Raw genomic sequence first — 15,775 nt, forward strand, 5'->3', positions numbered from 1 at the left:
GGGCCCTAGAAAAGCTTTGAGAACCCAAGTGTTCCTTCCAGCTCTCCCATGACCTATACTACCAACCTACCAAGTGGAGCATCTTCGTCCTCATAATGCAGCACAGCCTTATGCCACTGGGCACCTGTAAACGTAACTCATGGCTGAGATGAACTAAAAGCAGAGAGGGTTTTGTTGGTGTTAGAACTGAAGATGGATTTCAGTGGATTTTATCATCCCCAATGGGCAGCACGCCCCAGGCAAGAGGCAGAGCACTAAAACTTCTCCCCTGAACTGGACCAGTGATGTGTAACTCCCATTCATCTCCTGGTAGCTTTATTTTCTTTGAGAAATCCTCTTATTTCATTGAAGTACTTAAATGGGAAGCCAGTCAATTGGCAGATGAAGTGGTCAGAACATGCTAAACTCCACACACTGTCCAGCAAGCACTTATATTTCTGCATGGCACCTCTGCCATGGGTCCAGCGTCCACAGGACAAGACAAGGGAACAGTGCCAGCAAATTACCTCTGCCTATACCATCTGGCAAAACGTACTGCCCATGTGGCTGATTTAAACTGGTAAAGGAGCCAATTCATATTTTCTATATATTTTGGCTTAACATCTTGATTGTGACATACAGCCATGGCCAATTTCAGGTTGGAACCGAGAATAAAGAAACAAAGCTCACCCAAAAAATATAAGCGAGAGGCCAAGACAAATGGTGACTTTTAAGTCATTGAGAACACTGCCATCTCTAGGTACTGTGGGTGCTGCAAATACATGCAGAGATTAACGTGGGCCCAAGCAGAGCGCTTGTGCTATTAACAGCACTGAAAATAAATAAGCCTTCTTGTTAAGGAAAGTCACTCCATTCTATCATTCGGCACTGAACGCTGCACATCATTCCCCAGGGATGTAAAGAAGGAAGCACTCACACAACCCTGAGGCTCCCAGCAGAATGTTATGCATGGACCATCACCCACAGCCAAAATAGACACTACAGCTAAGCAAGAGGAGTGCAAGCCACAAAGCCAACAGACTGAGGAAGGGTACTTGTGAAGTCTGTCGATCTTCCAGCACTGTTAAGTGACTCATTTTCTTTTAAGTCCTGTAATTGTGGGCCAGTTTGGCATGACAGCTATCCCACAAAAGAAAACTCTCAATTTGCTCCAAAGCAGACAGAGCTAATCGGTACATTGTGGCTGTAACTGATCTGGCACTGCTGGAATCTCTGGAAGTTAAGACAAAATAATGGCAAAGCAGCCACAAGACCCCACATATCAACCCTCTTTCAGTACTGAGTCTAAGGAACCACATGGGATTGGAGCCCTGTGCTGGCCAGCACATGCCTGAGGACATGGCAGGCTGGGCACAAGTACTGCTCCTCTGAAATGAATCACATGCAACATCCTGCCAATGAGCTCTTGCTGACAGCTGAAGTCTGTGTATTATCTGGCTTAAAGCCCAGTTGACCAATAACCCCCCAGTTCAGAGACCAAGCTTAAGCAAAGCCATTAATCCAGCTGCAACCCTGTGAATAAGTTAAATCTCTTGGATTCTCTTTCCTTCTGCAGTCTTCAGTGCAAGTGAGATGAGATTCCTGTGTTCTTGCTGCCTTGTCACCAAAGATATCATGCACCTCCAAGGAAAAGAGAAAGCAGGAGCATATCATGAAATAGAGCAGACAGTCTACAGAGATGCCAACCTTCCTGAACTTGGGCTGCTGACTATCAAGCAATTAAACCAGTATGATTACAGTTCAGTCAAGTTCAGTTGTGGCTATAATGTAGACACGTTTATTTCATTTTCCCTTCTCCACAGCACTGCAAGTAATACAGCCTATCAGCGATGCCTGAAAGGCACTGAAATGCAGAGTGATGGCCTTACACCTACTATTAGGCTTTGCCATACCCAGAAATATCCTATTTTTCACTCCAATACAAAGAAATGCCATTTTCTTAATATGCCAGCTTTCTTGGCTTATGTTTCTTGGTTCAATTTTACTCAACTCTGTGTAAGTACTAGAAGCTTCACAAATAAATGAATTATTTGCCTGTGCTTTAACCACTAGACCATACTCTTCCCACACTGTACTCAGCCAGGAATGAAGGAAATAATCCAAGCCACAGATGGCTCAGTTTAACCTACAGACACATGCTACAACCTTCTCTATCAAGTGAACCCCTCCACCACAAATGGTCACACTTCAGTGAAAAGCAGCATTTGCACACTTATTCCCCTTTTAAATTCTGCTGGGTAGGATATGCTTATCGGTGCAAGTTCATGTAGGAGTGACCCTCCTAAGAAGGAAGTAGCTGACTCTTGCCTTTTCTCAGCCCCAGCCCATCCTCTACACTGGTTCATTGGTTTCTTAAGAGAGGAAGGAGCCCTGAGCGGTTTCAGATGTACCTTTCCATCCATTAACATCTTATGGCAAACCCAACCATGGAAATACTCAAGATCAGGCTGGATGGGGCTCTGATCAACCTGATAGAGCTGTGGGCGTTTCTGTTCACTTGCAGGGAGAACTAGATAACCTTTAAGGGATCCTTCCAGCTCAAAAGAATACATGATTCTATGGGTAACTCACAGTTACCTTCAGAAAGACTGCTGGGCTTATGAATCAATCAGACCACCATACCAGAAACACTGAGTCTGGACCCAGAAGAATAACTGTGTTTGTCTAGAGCTGCACATTGTGGATTTATCCACTAGAAGTATATCTGTACTGTGCAGTGTTAATGATTCTTTTTCAATCAGTCCCCTGGCATATAGTCCCCTGTGTTAAAGCACATAGTTTGTATTTTCAACATCTTTACTTTACCTGTCTTGTCTCATCATTGTGTTAGATAATCAAGGGACAGCCATCTTGAGTTTTGTTAGAACATGAAATGAGCACAGTATAAGTAGATGGTGGCTGAAAATGAGCAGGGTCAAATCGCCACTGCAAATTTTGCAGCACAGATATTCTTGAAGTAAATGGAAGGTAGTGAAAAACTCTGGCACTTCACCTCTACTCTGATCTATGCAATATAAACACAAACAGAAATGCCCAGTGATAGCCAACCAGTCTAACACACTAGAGAAGGAAGTTCCACATGCCTCACTTTGAGCTTAACTGTTGCAGGATTATTAAACAAGGCCTTTTTTGCCTGTTTCCATTTGTTTGGGTTTTTTTTAAAGATAGTTGTCAGGAATCTGCCACAGCAGCTATCATCCATTGTGAAATTATTCACAACCCTGAAAAAACATTATTTCAATTTAAACAAGAATCACCCAGCCCCAACATATACAGCATGTTTGTCAAGAACCAAATCCTCTAGCCCAAGTCTTAGCCATCAACTACAGCTTCTTGTGATTTTTAGAGGCAACTTTTCTATTGCAGTGGTAGTATGAGGTTCTTATTTGTATTCCTCCATACAATAGCTGTCAGAAAAAAACATTTAGGAATAAAGGCTAAACATCATGGCCCTTAATTTAATCAGGAAATGTAATCAATTACGTAACTTTTCAGGAGGCTGCCATGAACCTCTTGCAGAATCTATTCTCATGCAATCCTTCTGTTTCTAGTTAATTTGGACATGATGGCAGTGCTGCCTGACAGGCATAATGCACAGTGATCAGGAACTGGCCTCTGAAATAGCAAGACTAATTAGCTGGACCAATTAGGGTTGAAGAAGGCAATAGCAGGAGTTGATTCCATTTGTATTTCCTTTACACAACTCCTTCCAGGGCACCATCTTCTTGCTGCATTTCCCTCCTTTCCCTTCTGTTTCTAACACCAAAGAGGTCACTGTAGATATGTTACTATTAGGAGACAACCTGGCTTCGTGGCTAAGGCATTGGATAAAGAATTCTGGGCTCTAGTCCCAGCACAGCCGTTGTCCTGCTGCAAGACCTGAGCACCTCATTTCACTTTCTTGTATCTTCATTTCCCTCCTCTCCCCCAGATACACACATCTGGTTCCGTGATTTTACTTGAAAACACATCTAGGCATAGGCTGTTCCTAATGAGGTTGTGCACAGGTCAGGTCAGTATGATTGCAGGCTTGGATGTGGGTTTTAAGTATGCTTGCAATAATATAAATGATAATGATGTAAAATCCATCTGTGCAAAGGTGATTTTTTGAAGGAAGTAGTTTCATACCATGAACTTAGGACCAGGGATCTGTAGCTGGGGAATGTAGGAGATTCTGGCATTCTGAGAAATAAGGAAATGTGAAGCAACGACTACTGCACAGAGAGGCCTTGAAGAACAATTCTGACTTATGATTGGAAATAGCATCTTTCAATGTCCCTGTTGTTTTTTGTTTTGGTTTTTTTGTTTTTGTTTTTGTTTTCCTGCTTCTTTTTAGTGTTTGTTTCAAAAATGAAGATGATGTCTTTTTCCCCTCTTTTTATTTTTTTAATTACCTCTTCCACTGTCTTCTCTTCATTCCATCTCTAGGTCATACTCATCTTGCCTTACACTTATATCTTCCCAAACATGTACTTCCATATTTTTGCAGTCTGTTTGCTCTAATTCCTGGATTCAACTATCGCTAAGACACCTTCCCACCTACAAGATCTCCTCACATTGTTGATGTTATCAAGAGGAGTAAAAGCAAAACTCAGAGTCAAACCATTACAATTCTTTCCACAATGCCCGGAGGAATCTGTGTTTGAGGCATGTTTTAAAGATTATTGTAAATCGGGAAAACAGTGAGGTGGAGTAAAGGGAAATTGGAAAGAACTCTGGGCTTATGAATGCATAATGCACAAACATGGGCCCTCACTCCAGTGTAATCTTGCCAACAGTTAGGAGATCAAGTGCCACGAACAAAAAATCATCATAAAGACTAAACATTCAGTATTTATAGAGAAGTAGCATTGGAAGATAAATAGTTCAAGCAGTGCTCTTGCATTAGATGTTCATTGCTTTTTCCTGTATCTGGTCTTTTATTTCAGCATTACCTATGGCTGTAAATAATTCCTGATCTCCTTTGGAAAAAATTTACATGTACTTCATACAGTTAAAAGGACAGTATGCTTATACATACAAGGCATAAGGCCTTCCGCAACTCTGGGAGTAAAAGTAACAAGCCCATAGAAGATTTAAAATGAAATTATCATCAAAGTATTTCTCTGCTATTTGCCACAAATGGCTACAGCTGATTCTGCACCATGCAAAGGAGAATGGGGGGCAGAGCAGGACTGACAGGTGTCATTGAGAAGCACTTGTCCCAGGTAAGTGAAAAGGTAATAGCAGCAAACAGGACGGCAAAGGAACAGTGGAAGGACACCCAGCCCCTGTCTGTGACCGTGCAGCTCAGAAAGGATGAGGCTGTAAGAGATGGAAAGGGAGAAAAAATGTTTGTATTTCTTTTTTGCTATGTTGGAATATATCAGCCCCCATGAGAGGGAATGTTATTTGAACCACCTGTGGTGCACATTCTTCAAAGAGCCAGGGACAGGGGGCCTTGGCAGGCAGGCCAGGTGCCAGGCGAGGACAGAGTGACCTTCTCACAAAAAAAGAAATAAGAAAAAAAAAAGACCTTGGTAAATCTTACACTGCTTTTAGATCAAATTTTTATCCTGTTTCACTTTGGAAGCCCCCTGAACAAGCTCAGTGTTTCAAAGCTGAGGCTGCAAATCTCCCAAGGAAGTTTCCTGTGTTTAATAAACTGTTTTGACTGGAATTCAAAGGGAAAGTAAAGATTTCTGTTGGCCTAGCAATAGAAAATGTGGCCCAGACCTGTAACCCCATATCTGACCAGACGAAAATGTGTACTCTGTTAAAAACTGGATATTTCTCAGAAACAGCATTAGAATAGTTCTGCTTCCCCTAAAGCCAACAAGCAAAAAGCCTCATCATCTTTAATGGAAATACCTGTGACTAATTTTTTATTTGGAAAGAAGGTCCTGGAAGGAGATGCCAGAACATCAGCATAACAAACCTGTAAGTTATATAGTGGTTCAGCTACTGGGTAGAACATCTTCCAGTTTACTCTGTTCAACCTTTCCAACACAAAATTAACCCCTGAAGTGCTTCACACTCTAACAGCATACTGAATGCTGACAAGCAAGGAAGTATTGAGCAACCAAAATAGCAGTAGCATAGGCAGTGCTCATAATTTGCTTATTATAAGACATAGCCTTGATTCAATGATTAAAACTTCCTCGAATGACTCGGGTAAAACGTCAGTGCTGGCTGGGGACCCCCTCAAGGTGCCCTGGTGCCTCATCTCCATGGCTTTCACATCACCTTCACTGACTGTGCCAAAATCCTGCTAAGAGGGGATGAGACCTTTCTACCACCTCTGCACTGAGACATGCAGTACTTCATACCTTTCTCCTGGTGCCTGTGCTTTCCATTCAGTGGCACATGGGTACAAAAGTAAATACTGCATTAAGACAGAGAATGTATCCACAAGATTTCTCTAAATGAAAACTGAAAACACAGCTCAGCAGTGGCACATTCAATCTGACAGGTCTCGTTTTCTTTAAGTTTCATTTTCCTTCCTCGAACACAAACACGATCTATCTATCATCTGCCCAAATTCAAACCTCATGAAGACTTTCAAAGATTTCTTTCAGCTAAATGTGATACTCAAATGACAGTCTGTCTTTTCCAGTCTATACTTACTAATGTCTCTATTCCTCAAACTTTTCCTCACAATTAAATTACCATATTTGAAAGTTAAAAAGACAGAAGTGAACAGACCTGACTGAAGAAGGAATTAGCCTCACATTTCTGCTAGCATGAACAGGAACACATATGACTTTTATGGGCAGGAAGTTGCATTATAAACGTTTCCAAAATCCACCTGTTTTGATTTGCGTGGCTTTGTGTGCAGCAAGCCAGCCAGAGTGAAATACAGAAGTTTCATTTCCCCTTTGATTTCAGCACTTCTTTTCTATTAACTGTCCCATTTCCTGACTCATCTACATCAAAGTTACCAAAATGAAAACACTCTTGGAAGCCTACAAATCAATAGACAAAATAACTTAGGATGATCACTTCGCCAAGATCAGAAGGACTAGTTGCAATTTTTAAATGGCTGGATAGTATGTATGCTTATTTTTACTGCAAACACACCAGTTATCCCAGGATTTTAAAACTCTTCGCAAAACAAAACAAAACAAAACTTCTTCCAAGTACAGAAAAATAAGCCTAAAAGAATCTGAATTTGAGTCTCCAGTCCAGCATCTCCCATTGTGCACCACTCTTCACAAGGGAAGCAAATGAGGAACACCATCTGAACACAAGTCCTGACAGAAATTCCAGAATATAGAGGAGAGTCTTCCCAAAAGACAAGCCAGTTTTATCTGTTGTTACAAATTAGTTGCAAGAAGTTAATTACATACACAAATACAAAAACACACCTTATCATTAGGACTACTGAGACACAGAAATAAACAGTGAACTACATCTCCAGCATTAACCCTGAGCAGTCACCAGAGATTGGTTCAATCCTTATCTCTTGCAGCCAAGTTTGTCATCAAATATTTTGGCTAGTGGAATTTCCTTTGATTTAGTCCAGAAATTTTTTTGCCCATTCCTTCATAACATATCATCATAAGAAGCAAAGAAACCAAAGGGATATATTTTAAATCCTCCTTAAATTCGAGTAACACAAATATAACTTAGGTATGTTGAATCTGGGATAAGATGGAGTAAGTAGAATCAGAATCTAGATAAAAGATGCAAAAAAAGAAAAACTACCAACACAAGAAAATTTTCACAGTTTTTGATTAATTGTTTTAAGATCTTGATATTCCCAATATTAAAGCTCTTCTGGGGCAGCAATTCTGTACCAGTCACCAACAGAAAATATGTGCTTCAAAGGGCTCACAGTCTAAGTGAAGAATGCAAAGCATGGGAGGAAACAAATCTTATTTATACCACCTACAAGTGGAAGACCTAGTCCAGAAATGTGGACAAGGTCACGTATGATCAATGTTTCATCAGTCCCAGTCTAATGTCTCAAATGCAAACTACATTCTCTCTCAAAGACAGACTCATAAGCATACAAAATGTGCTTTCAATGCACTGACAAATCACCTGCCATTAGATGTTTCATCACATAATGGTTAATTATCTCATAAAAGTGGGTTATCTGATCAAATAATCAGACTAAAACATTGCTTTGTATAATGACTACATGAAAGATACAGACTGCATCTTCTAAAATAACGCAGCTGAATTTCAGTATATCAGACTCAAATGCTACAAGAATAACGAAGAGACAATTACAGGACAATTGTTTCTGCATTGTCAGACAAGCTATAATGTAAATAAATATACAAAATAAACATTACTACTACTCACCAGCACACTGATTGTTTTCATCCAACTGGTAACCAAATCGACAAATCAGAGGTCTTGTAACAGTAGGGTAGTTAGGAACAGGGCCTGGCGCTGGGGGTGGTGGATAAATATTTGAATAAGGATTCAGATATGGTGATCGATACACTGGATTTGTCCGTGGTACACATAAATAGCCACCATTCTGGTTGACACACACCATGTCTCCTCTACAGGCTTCAGGAATAGTCCGACATTCATCAATATCTGGAAGGAAAATTGTAAATGTTAAATGAATGACTGCTTCTTACTGTGACCCATCAAAAAAATAGTTAGCACATTTCTCTCAAGACTTTGCTAAAAATTTGATTCTCTGAAACAGAAGAGCTAACCTTTCTTTGTGGAGTCTTGCTTTGAAGTTATATCATACTAAAACTGGAAGCATCCCACATAATCAACATATCCTGTGTTCCAATTGTTTTAATTCAATATTAAAGGGCAGAGGAGGAGAAGGAAAGCCTGCTTTGTTATCTTATAAATGTTTGGCTTAAACACTGATTTACACATGGCTGCAGCATGCTACTGCCTGTTCCTGCTTGTGGGTCTCTCCAAACCACAACACGCAGATCAGAATTTCAAACACTGGTGGTTTGGTTTGCCCAGCTGTGAAACTTGGATCCTGATTTGGAACTCCTGGGCTCCCTCCCATAGAAAAAGTTAAGGATGTTCGATCTGGAGATGTGAGTTAGGCCTCTTCCCTGTTCCTATTAAGATTATTGTTGAATCAAATTTAGAAATTTCCAATTGGTTTACCAAAACAAACCTTTGTTTTTTTGGTTCTTGGAGCACAGATGCATTAGGCTGCTGTGACAGAGTAACTGCCTGTTGCTGTTATTCCTTCTAATTGTTTTCATGAAGAAAATGCTGCCCTGTAGACTGGAAGCTTCCATTCACATTCATTGATGAAAATATTCTATAGGGCTAAGTGGGTGTTTCCCTACAACTGCCTCAATGACTGACCTAAAGTTTCAACACAGAGCAGTGGTAGACTTCATCTGTGGTCTCCAGATGGAGGCTGCCAACAAAATTAGTCAGTATAGAGTTTAGAGAAGAAAGAAAAGGAATGTGCACAACCCTTGCTATCTGGGGACTGGACTGAGCTCCCCAACTTATCTCAGTGCATTATAGGTATTCGAGAAGCCCTGAGCCAATTAGTATCTCAGTTGTCTTAAGTTAGACATTTATTTGGGCTACATGAACGAACACGCACACTTATCACACAGAGAGAACTTTTCAGCTAAAGCACACCAAAAGGAGAACAATTTTAATTTGATAAAGTTAGCATTTCTGAGCCCCAATTTAAATTCATTTATTTAATTTAAGTCCTACCTAAGCATTGCCCAGAGGCACGGTCCAGGTCAAACCCATTAGTGCATTGTTGCTAAAATGAGAAAAAAAAGAAGACACTCAGTGACAGTGCAATGAGAGGGTTTCAGAGTCAAATGCTCATTTGGATTATTATGCTTAGTACAGTTGTTCAGCACTACACCACAAAGTTCTGTACACCAAAATAAGGAAAGGACAGACAGCAAGGCGTAAATCTGAGACCTCCAACACCTGTGACAGCCCCTTAACTCAGAAGGTAATTCCCACAAGTGGTGACTGGTTAGGTTATTCTGCTGGGATAACCAACATCTGGTGTGCTACTCATTCCATACTGTTCTTCACTTTTGGAGTCTTGTTTTTGCTAGAACAAAGCAGCTCAGTTTAATGGCACTAGCTATCTTCCCTAACGCATTCTAGAACGCCACATGTGGACAAGTTAGTACTTACTTCTCAACAAGTTAGCCACCTGATCTGTATGGAAGCCATAGATGAAACATAACAAACTTAAAAAAAAGTAAGACTTTTGGTTTACACCAAACCTTTACATTTTCTGAGGATAACTCTTTACACAATACATATTCTATGCATGCAAGGTTACTAGAAACCTTATTCCTTCCTATCCTATGCTACTGGTTGCCATCAGGGCTGGAACTTGTAGCACCTAATCACTGTCCCTCAGCATTTCTAAAACAATGACAGTAATGGCAACTTTTGTCAAAACCCATTAAAAACATTCCCTGCTCTCCTTTGTTTTTACTGGGCCTCCAGCAATTCAGCAGTGGGCCGCACACTTAACACAAGTGGATCCTTCCAGTAAAATAGGCTACGCTAAGGAAGGTGAGCAGGAGGCAACCAGAGAACAGGAAGCAGTGATGTAACCAGAAGGCACAGGGATGGAGTCTACTCAAGATTCTTCTTTTTTTTTTTTTTTTTTTTTTTTTTTTTTTTTCCACATCAATATCAGTAAAGATGCCATGTGCAGGAAATATTTTGTGTAACAGAAGAAAACTCACAACTACATTTCAAAGACTTTTGGCAAGACTATTTAGAAACGCAGCCCTGGACATTGAATATATCTGGATTATCAACTAGGAATCCAAACTTAACATACCTTTGGGAACTGTTTTTCCTAATTTAAAATCCACTTGGAGCCCAAGAACACAAAGAACTAAAGAGAACTAATGTTTCTGCTATTTCAAGAACTGGACTGCTCTACTTTCACTCACCCTCAAAAACCCTGCCTCTTGAACAATGATGGCTTTGGGCAGAAATTAAAGTGAAGACCTAGGATGCAGTCATTCAGGCTCATAGTCCAAAAATAAAGTCTTAAGACAAGAGTCTGCCAGACTGCTATGCACAGAACATGCCTGTTTACACGAATAAGTTTTCCAAACATGGGTGTTCCCCACCACAGAACTGAGCTATCCTTGCTCTCTTGGGATGGCTTTAATTTTGTTTTTCAGAAGTGTTCGGTTCAGAAGCAGAATCAGGTTTTTAGTGAGGTCCAGGTTTCTACAGAGATATTTTGCTGAGCTGGCAAGGATGAGTCAATAAGCTCAGTCCATGCTCAACTCCAGAATCCCGTTGGCTCCCAGTCCTCCCCTCTAAACCCTTAGACCACACAGCTTCCTTTTCACTTAAACCCGAGACCACAGAGCTTCCTATTCACCTGCTAGCCAGTTAAATCTCATGCCATATAGTGCTTCAGTATATAACAGTACACAGATCCCTCTGTACACCTCTCACCTGTGCTTTTCCAGGATTCGAAATGCAGATGATCAGTGTGAAAGCAGTCAGTATCCTGTAATGTGCACAGAAAATAGGCTGAAAACCTTCTGATAACCAGGCTCATTATACAGAATTAATTACACACAGACAAACTAATCTCTAGTGACACTTCAGTGCATTCCAGAGTTTTTTGCTAATATGAATTTGGCCTCTGGAGAGGGAGTAATGCAACTGTGAGCCACATGCAGATCTCAGTCAGTAATTTTACTACAATTTTATAGAACTGTGACTAAAATCAGACTGTACTTGTCAACTAACTAATCTGTTTTTTATGACATTTCCATGGAGAAGCTGTTTGATGAGGAAGTGCATAATATTCAATAGAGCATTGTTGCCCCCTCTGTGCCACCTTTCTTTTGACAATAAAAATTTTTTCATGCACGTTATTTGCTTTTTACAGATGGGTAAACCAGAGCACAGGCCATGGCTAAGCTCATCATGCAACTCATTGGCAGGGCCGCAGATGACATGCAGGAGGTCCTGAATCCAAGCCAGTTGCACTAACCGCTAAACCACACTTCATCCCCTGGAGACTATATTTGAGATTAAACTATTTTCTTAGGGTCCAATTCTGTCCTTTTCCCCAGTCCTCAGTGATACGTTGCTCTGCAAGTACATACACTGTGCCAGGTCATCAGATACTGGAAGCTGCTATCCTTAGTGAAGATCTCCCACTGTATCATCTTGGCACCTACTGGGGCTTGCTGGGTCTCTTTGCTGCAACTGACAGAGGAGGGTCCCTCACTAACAGCTCTGTGGCTATACACAGGACTCTTCACCTGGAGCATGGAAGTTCTCCAGTCAGCTAACCTGCACCCCTATGTATTTATTCACTGACAGAAAACCAGGAAAGGACAGCAAGAATTGATTTTTCTCTATGTACTGTTTGTTTCAGTCTTCCTTATATAAAGTTTCTTATCAATACAGTTAAACCTAAATCTTGCATAGCTTGGATTCTAGTTCTGAATGGCAATTATGTATGTTTCCCACAAACCAGTACAGAAATCACAAGATATTTTAGGTAGTCTTAGTTCTGCTACTTCAGTGAGCTGCCAACTTTCTCTTTTAGAGCTGTCTCCAATTTCCAGTGCAAAGTGAGCTGCCGAACAAGAGCTACAAATGCCTCAGACAAAACCATGCACAGAGACTGACACATTTGAACACATTTGCTTCCAGCGTGGAGACAGACACAAGCTCTGAAAAGTAAACACAAACTCTAAAATGGTTGCTCATAGTGCTGTGGAGATAACGCTGTGCCTGTTGGCAGCTTCTGAGTGACGAGGAAAAGCAAATTCTACACAGACTTTTCCTTGACGCAAAACAGTTAAAGTATAACATTATCCATCTGCACTTGCACTTCATTTTTGATTCCTTTAACCTTTTTGAAGTCATTTTAAAGTAGCACAGAATACAAAGACTGTGCCCTCACTTTGCATGTGGCAAGGAAGTACAACAGGTTGTAGCTGAACACTAACACACCTAGCTGCCTCACATACCTGGGGCTGCACTTTGCGTTATTGCAGAGCAGTGCAAATTAACAAAACCCACTGTAAAGTCAGTCAGACAAAATTCGTATTTTTTCTAGATGTCTAGACGCTGTTACAGGATAATATATACTTCCCTCCTGGGGTGAAGAGTGACCTTACTGCCTCACATGTGTTCTGTCTGCATCACAATTTGCCCGTTACTGAGCTCTCATGTCCCCTCAAGAGTTATTAACAGACATGCAGCACACCCTGTCAGTGCTACATTCAACTGGTCACAGTAGCTTGTCTTGTAGGCAGAGTATTTTAAAGTAGTAATTAACTTCTGCAGTGGTAACTTATTAGCTTCAAATTAATCACTGCAGCCAGGGGACCCATTTGCTGTTGCAATTCAGCACTCCTAGAGATGCTGGGATTCTAAAAGTGCAGAATATAAGCACGCATCAAGAAGAAAATAGTCAGAGAGAGTACAGCTTTAATAACAGTTTGTCTTTCCCCTCCTCTGACCATTGAGATCCCGTCTCCGTGCAAATGGCTTTAGCAAGTGGATTGGCGTACCGAATCCTTGCCACAGATATTTTCCACACGTAGGTTTCCCTTCAGTAAGTACAGAAGTTTCATGCATAGCACTTACCTTTTTAATCCTTGCATGTCCAAAACCGTTGGGGAAAGGTGGAAAAAAACAGAGCTTATGCTGATGAATAACTAGAAAGTGTTTCCAAACATTACCCTCTGCTAGTACTTCAGTTCCTCAGTCATTTATAGTCCAAAGAATGAAAGAGCAAGTAACGGAGAAGATCGGGAGCAGTCTGTACCTCCTCAGACTCTGGAGAGAATACAGAGAAAGCACCTGGTTTTGCTTAGTTCTCTTCTGTAATTCAGCATTAAACCAATTGGAGGAGGAATGTTAAAAATGAACACTTCATTTTCTAAGTATGTTAAACAATGCAAATGGGGGCCTCAGCCTGGGACAGCTGGTTTAGATTACAAAGCTCACCAACTGGCTAGACTCCTCACAACAATCTCGAGGAGACTGCCAGGATAAAACACTAACAGCTTGAAGGAAAGCCTCTCCCGCTGCAAACTTCTCAGTTAAATGTGCCTCAGAGCAGAGAGCACCGTTATTGGACAGAAACTCTTATCAGGGGACTGGAGAAGGGAAGGGATTGTTTTCCTTGTTCTGAGAACAAAAAAGTCAGACTTTTTGAGGCCCTCTAGCTGGTGTCTCGGACGATGAATATGCAACACCCACTGCTTCGTGCCAATGGCATAGTGATGAAAGTTCTGACCCTCTGGGAGGTGAATAACTTGAATTCATGACAATCACAGCTACAGGAACTATATTCCTTAGGGATTATTTGAAAACAGGAATAAACAAATTAAATGTTCAAAGGAAAGCAAATGGTTTGTCTACAAACACTGGTCCTTTTTAGGCTGACCCCATGCTTAAGGGGGCAGTTTTGAAATGAAATTTCTCAGGAAAGACATATCTTGCAGATCTCTAGTTATGAGTGAAGAGGAAGGAAATACAGTCCCTTTTCAGGTGTTATGCAACTTTGCCCCAGGCACAACTTTGGTAGGTCAAGCAGAACACTTGTGAGATGTGAGAGGTAAGCAAGCAGATGCTGCAAAGATTATCCTAGACCCAAAGACAAACACAGAAATTAAATGCAGACGTAAACATAAAATGAATACTTTGAACTTCTGTAGAGCTTCCATCTGGGAAAATCTGTCATTCCCAAGGAACTAAAAAGTCTGACAAGATCAAATCTCTGTTGCATCTCTCCATTATTATGGAGAAACAGTTAGAACAAATTTTTCTAAAACTGGCTTCAAAGTGTGGATACACAGCGTAAGAAACAAAGATTCAGCTGCTTCAGGGCTGCTGAGCACCCAGAAGTCATTGGTGCTAATGGAACAAGAGCTCCATATCTTGCCAGCTGGTTGCGATTGTCCAAATGACTAACAAACAAACAAACAAACAAAAAAATTACAGCACCAGAAACTCAGTGCTGCTTTCGACAGCTTGTCTCTCAGTGACTCGCTTACATCACTCGCATTGCATGGAAATGTAAACTCTCCCCTAGGGTGTCAATATATTTGCAGGCCAACAAGAACCAATTAATTTATTTTAAATAAATTTCTCCAGGGCTTAAGAAAAAAACACACAAGAATTCTGGCAAAGCTGGTCATGTTTTTTTCACGGATCAGAAAACCAGCAAAAACTGGGTGAATTTTCATGTAGGCAAAAGTTAACGGTCAGAAGTGTCGTCATTCCATCATAGACCAGAGTTGCTCAATGATCTGGAGAGCTAGCAAGCCTACAAGTCACCATGCTTGTTATATTCTAAGTGCATGAAGATTCACGGAAGCTATTAGAAACATCTCTACAGCAAAGCAGATGCTCTGATGATCCATACTTGTGGATGAACTTGTTTCATATACTTCTTAATACTTCATTTGTTGATCCATGGAAGTTTTCTCGCTTTCCATGGCAAAATCATTAATGCATGCCAGAATCTCGGCATGGGTGCAGCACAAGTCTGTTCCTGGCTCAGACTGAAGAGCTCTGATTCATCAGCCATCTGGAAGAGGTGCTCCAGTACTGGAAATGGGAGGTAAATCCAGATTCAATCAGCTAAGCGGCTCGCTTAAGAAGGGATACTGTACAAATGTTTTGATTTTTCTTTTCTCAATAAGGCAGCTGGAGTGGATAAAATCCAGAGTATAAAAAGAGTACCAAACCACATTTTGGGTTAGTTCATAACGTAGTGATTTTTTATTTTTTTATTTTTTTCCTAAATAAAAGGATTTGTTATGGCTAAGTGAATTTTTTTGCAGTACCTTTT

At 40.8% G+C, this 15,775-nt stretch overlaps 1 protein-coding gene across 1 annotated transcript in view; it reads right to left on the bottom strand.

Annotated features, from left to right (window-relative positions):
• FBLN5 (fibulin 5) overlaps positions 1-13,633 on the bottom strand; it is a gene marked incomplete at its 3' end in the record, with an annotated part of 41,130 nt that extends 27,497 nt beyond the window's left edge. The window contains exons 1-4 of the mRNA XM_079537917.1: positions 13,561-13,633; positions 11,401-11,455; positions 9,658-9,709; positions 8,293-8,535 (exon numbers count right to left, since the gene is read on the bottom strand). Coding sequence (XP_079394043.1) covers positions 8,293-8,535; positions 9,658-9,709; positions 11,401-11,455; positions 13,561-13,577 — 367 coding nt within the window. The 5' untranslated portion in view covers positions 13,578-13,633. The remainder of the gene's footprint in view (positions 1-8,292; positions 8,536-9,657; positions 9,710-11,400; positions 11,456-13,560) is intronic.
• Positions 13,634-15,775: the final 2,142 nt, after the last annotated feature.

Source organism: Tetrao urogallus (assembly GCF_951394365.1).
Source record: "Tetrao urogallus genome assembly, chromosome: 6".
In the NCBI taxonomy this organism is placed as follows: Eukaryota; Metazoa; Chordata; class Aves; order Galliformes; family Phasianidae; genus Tetrao; species Tetrao urogallus.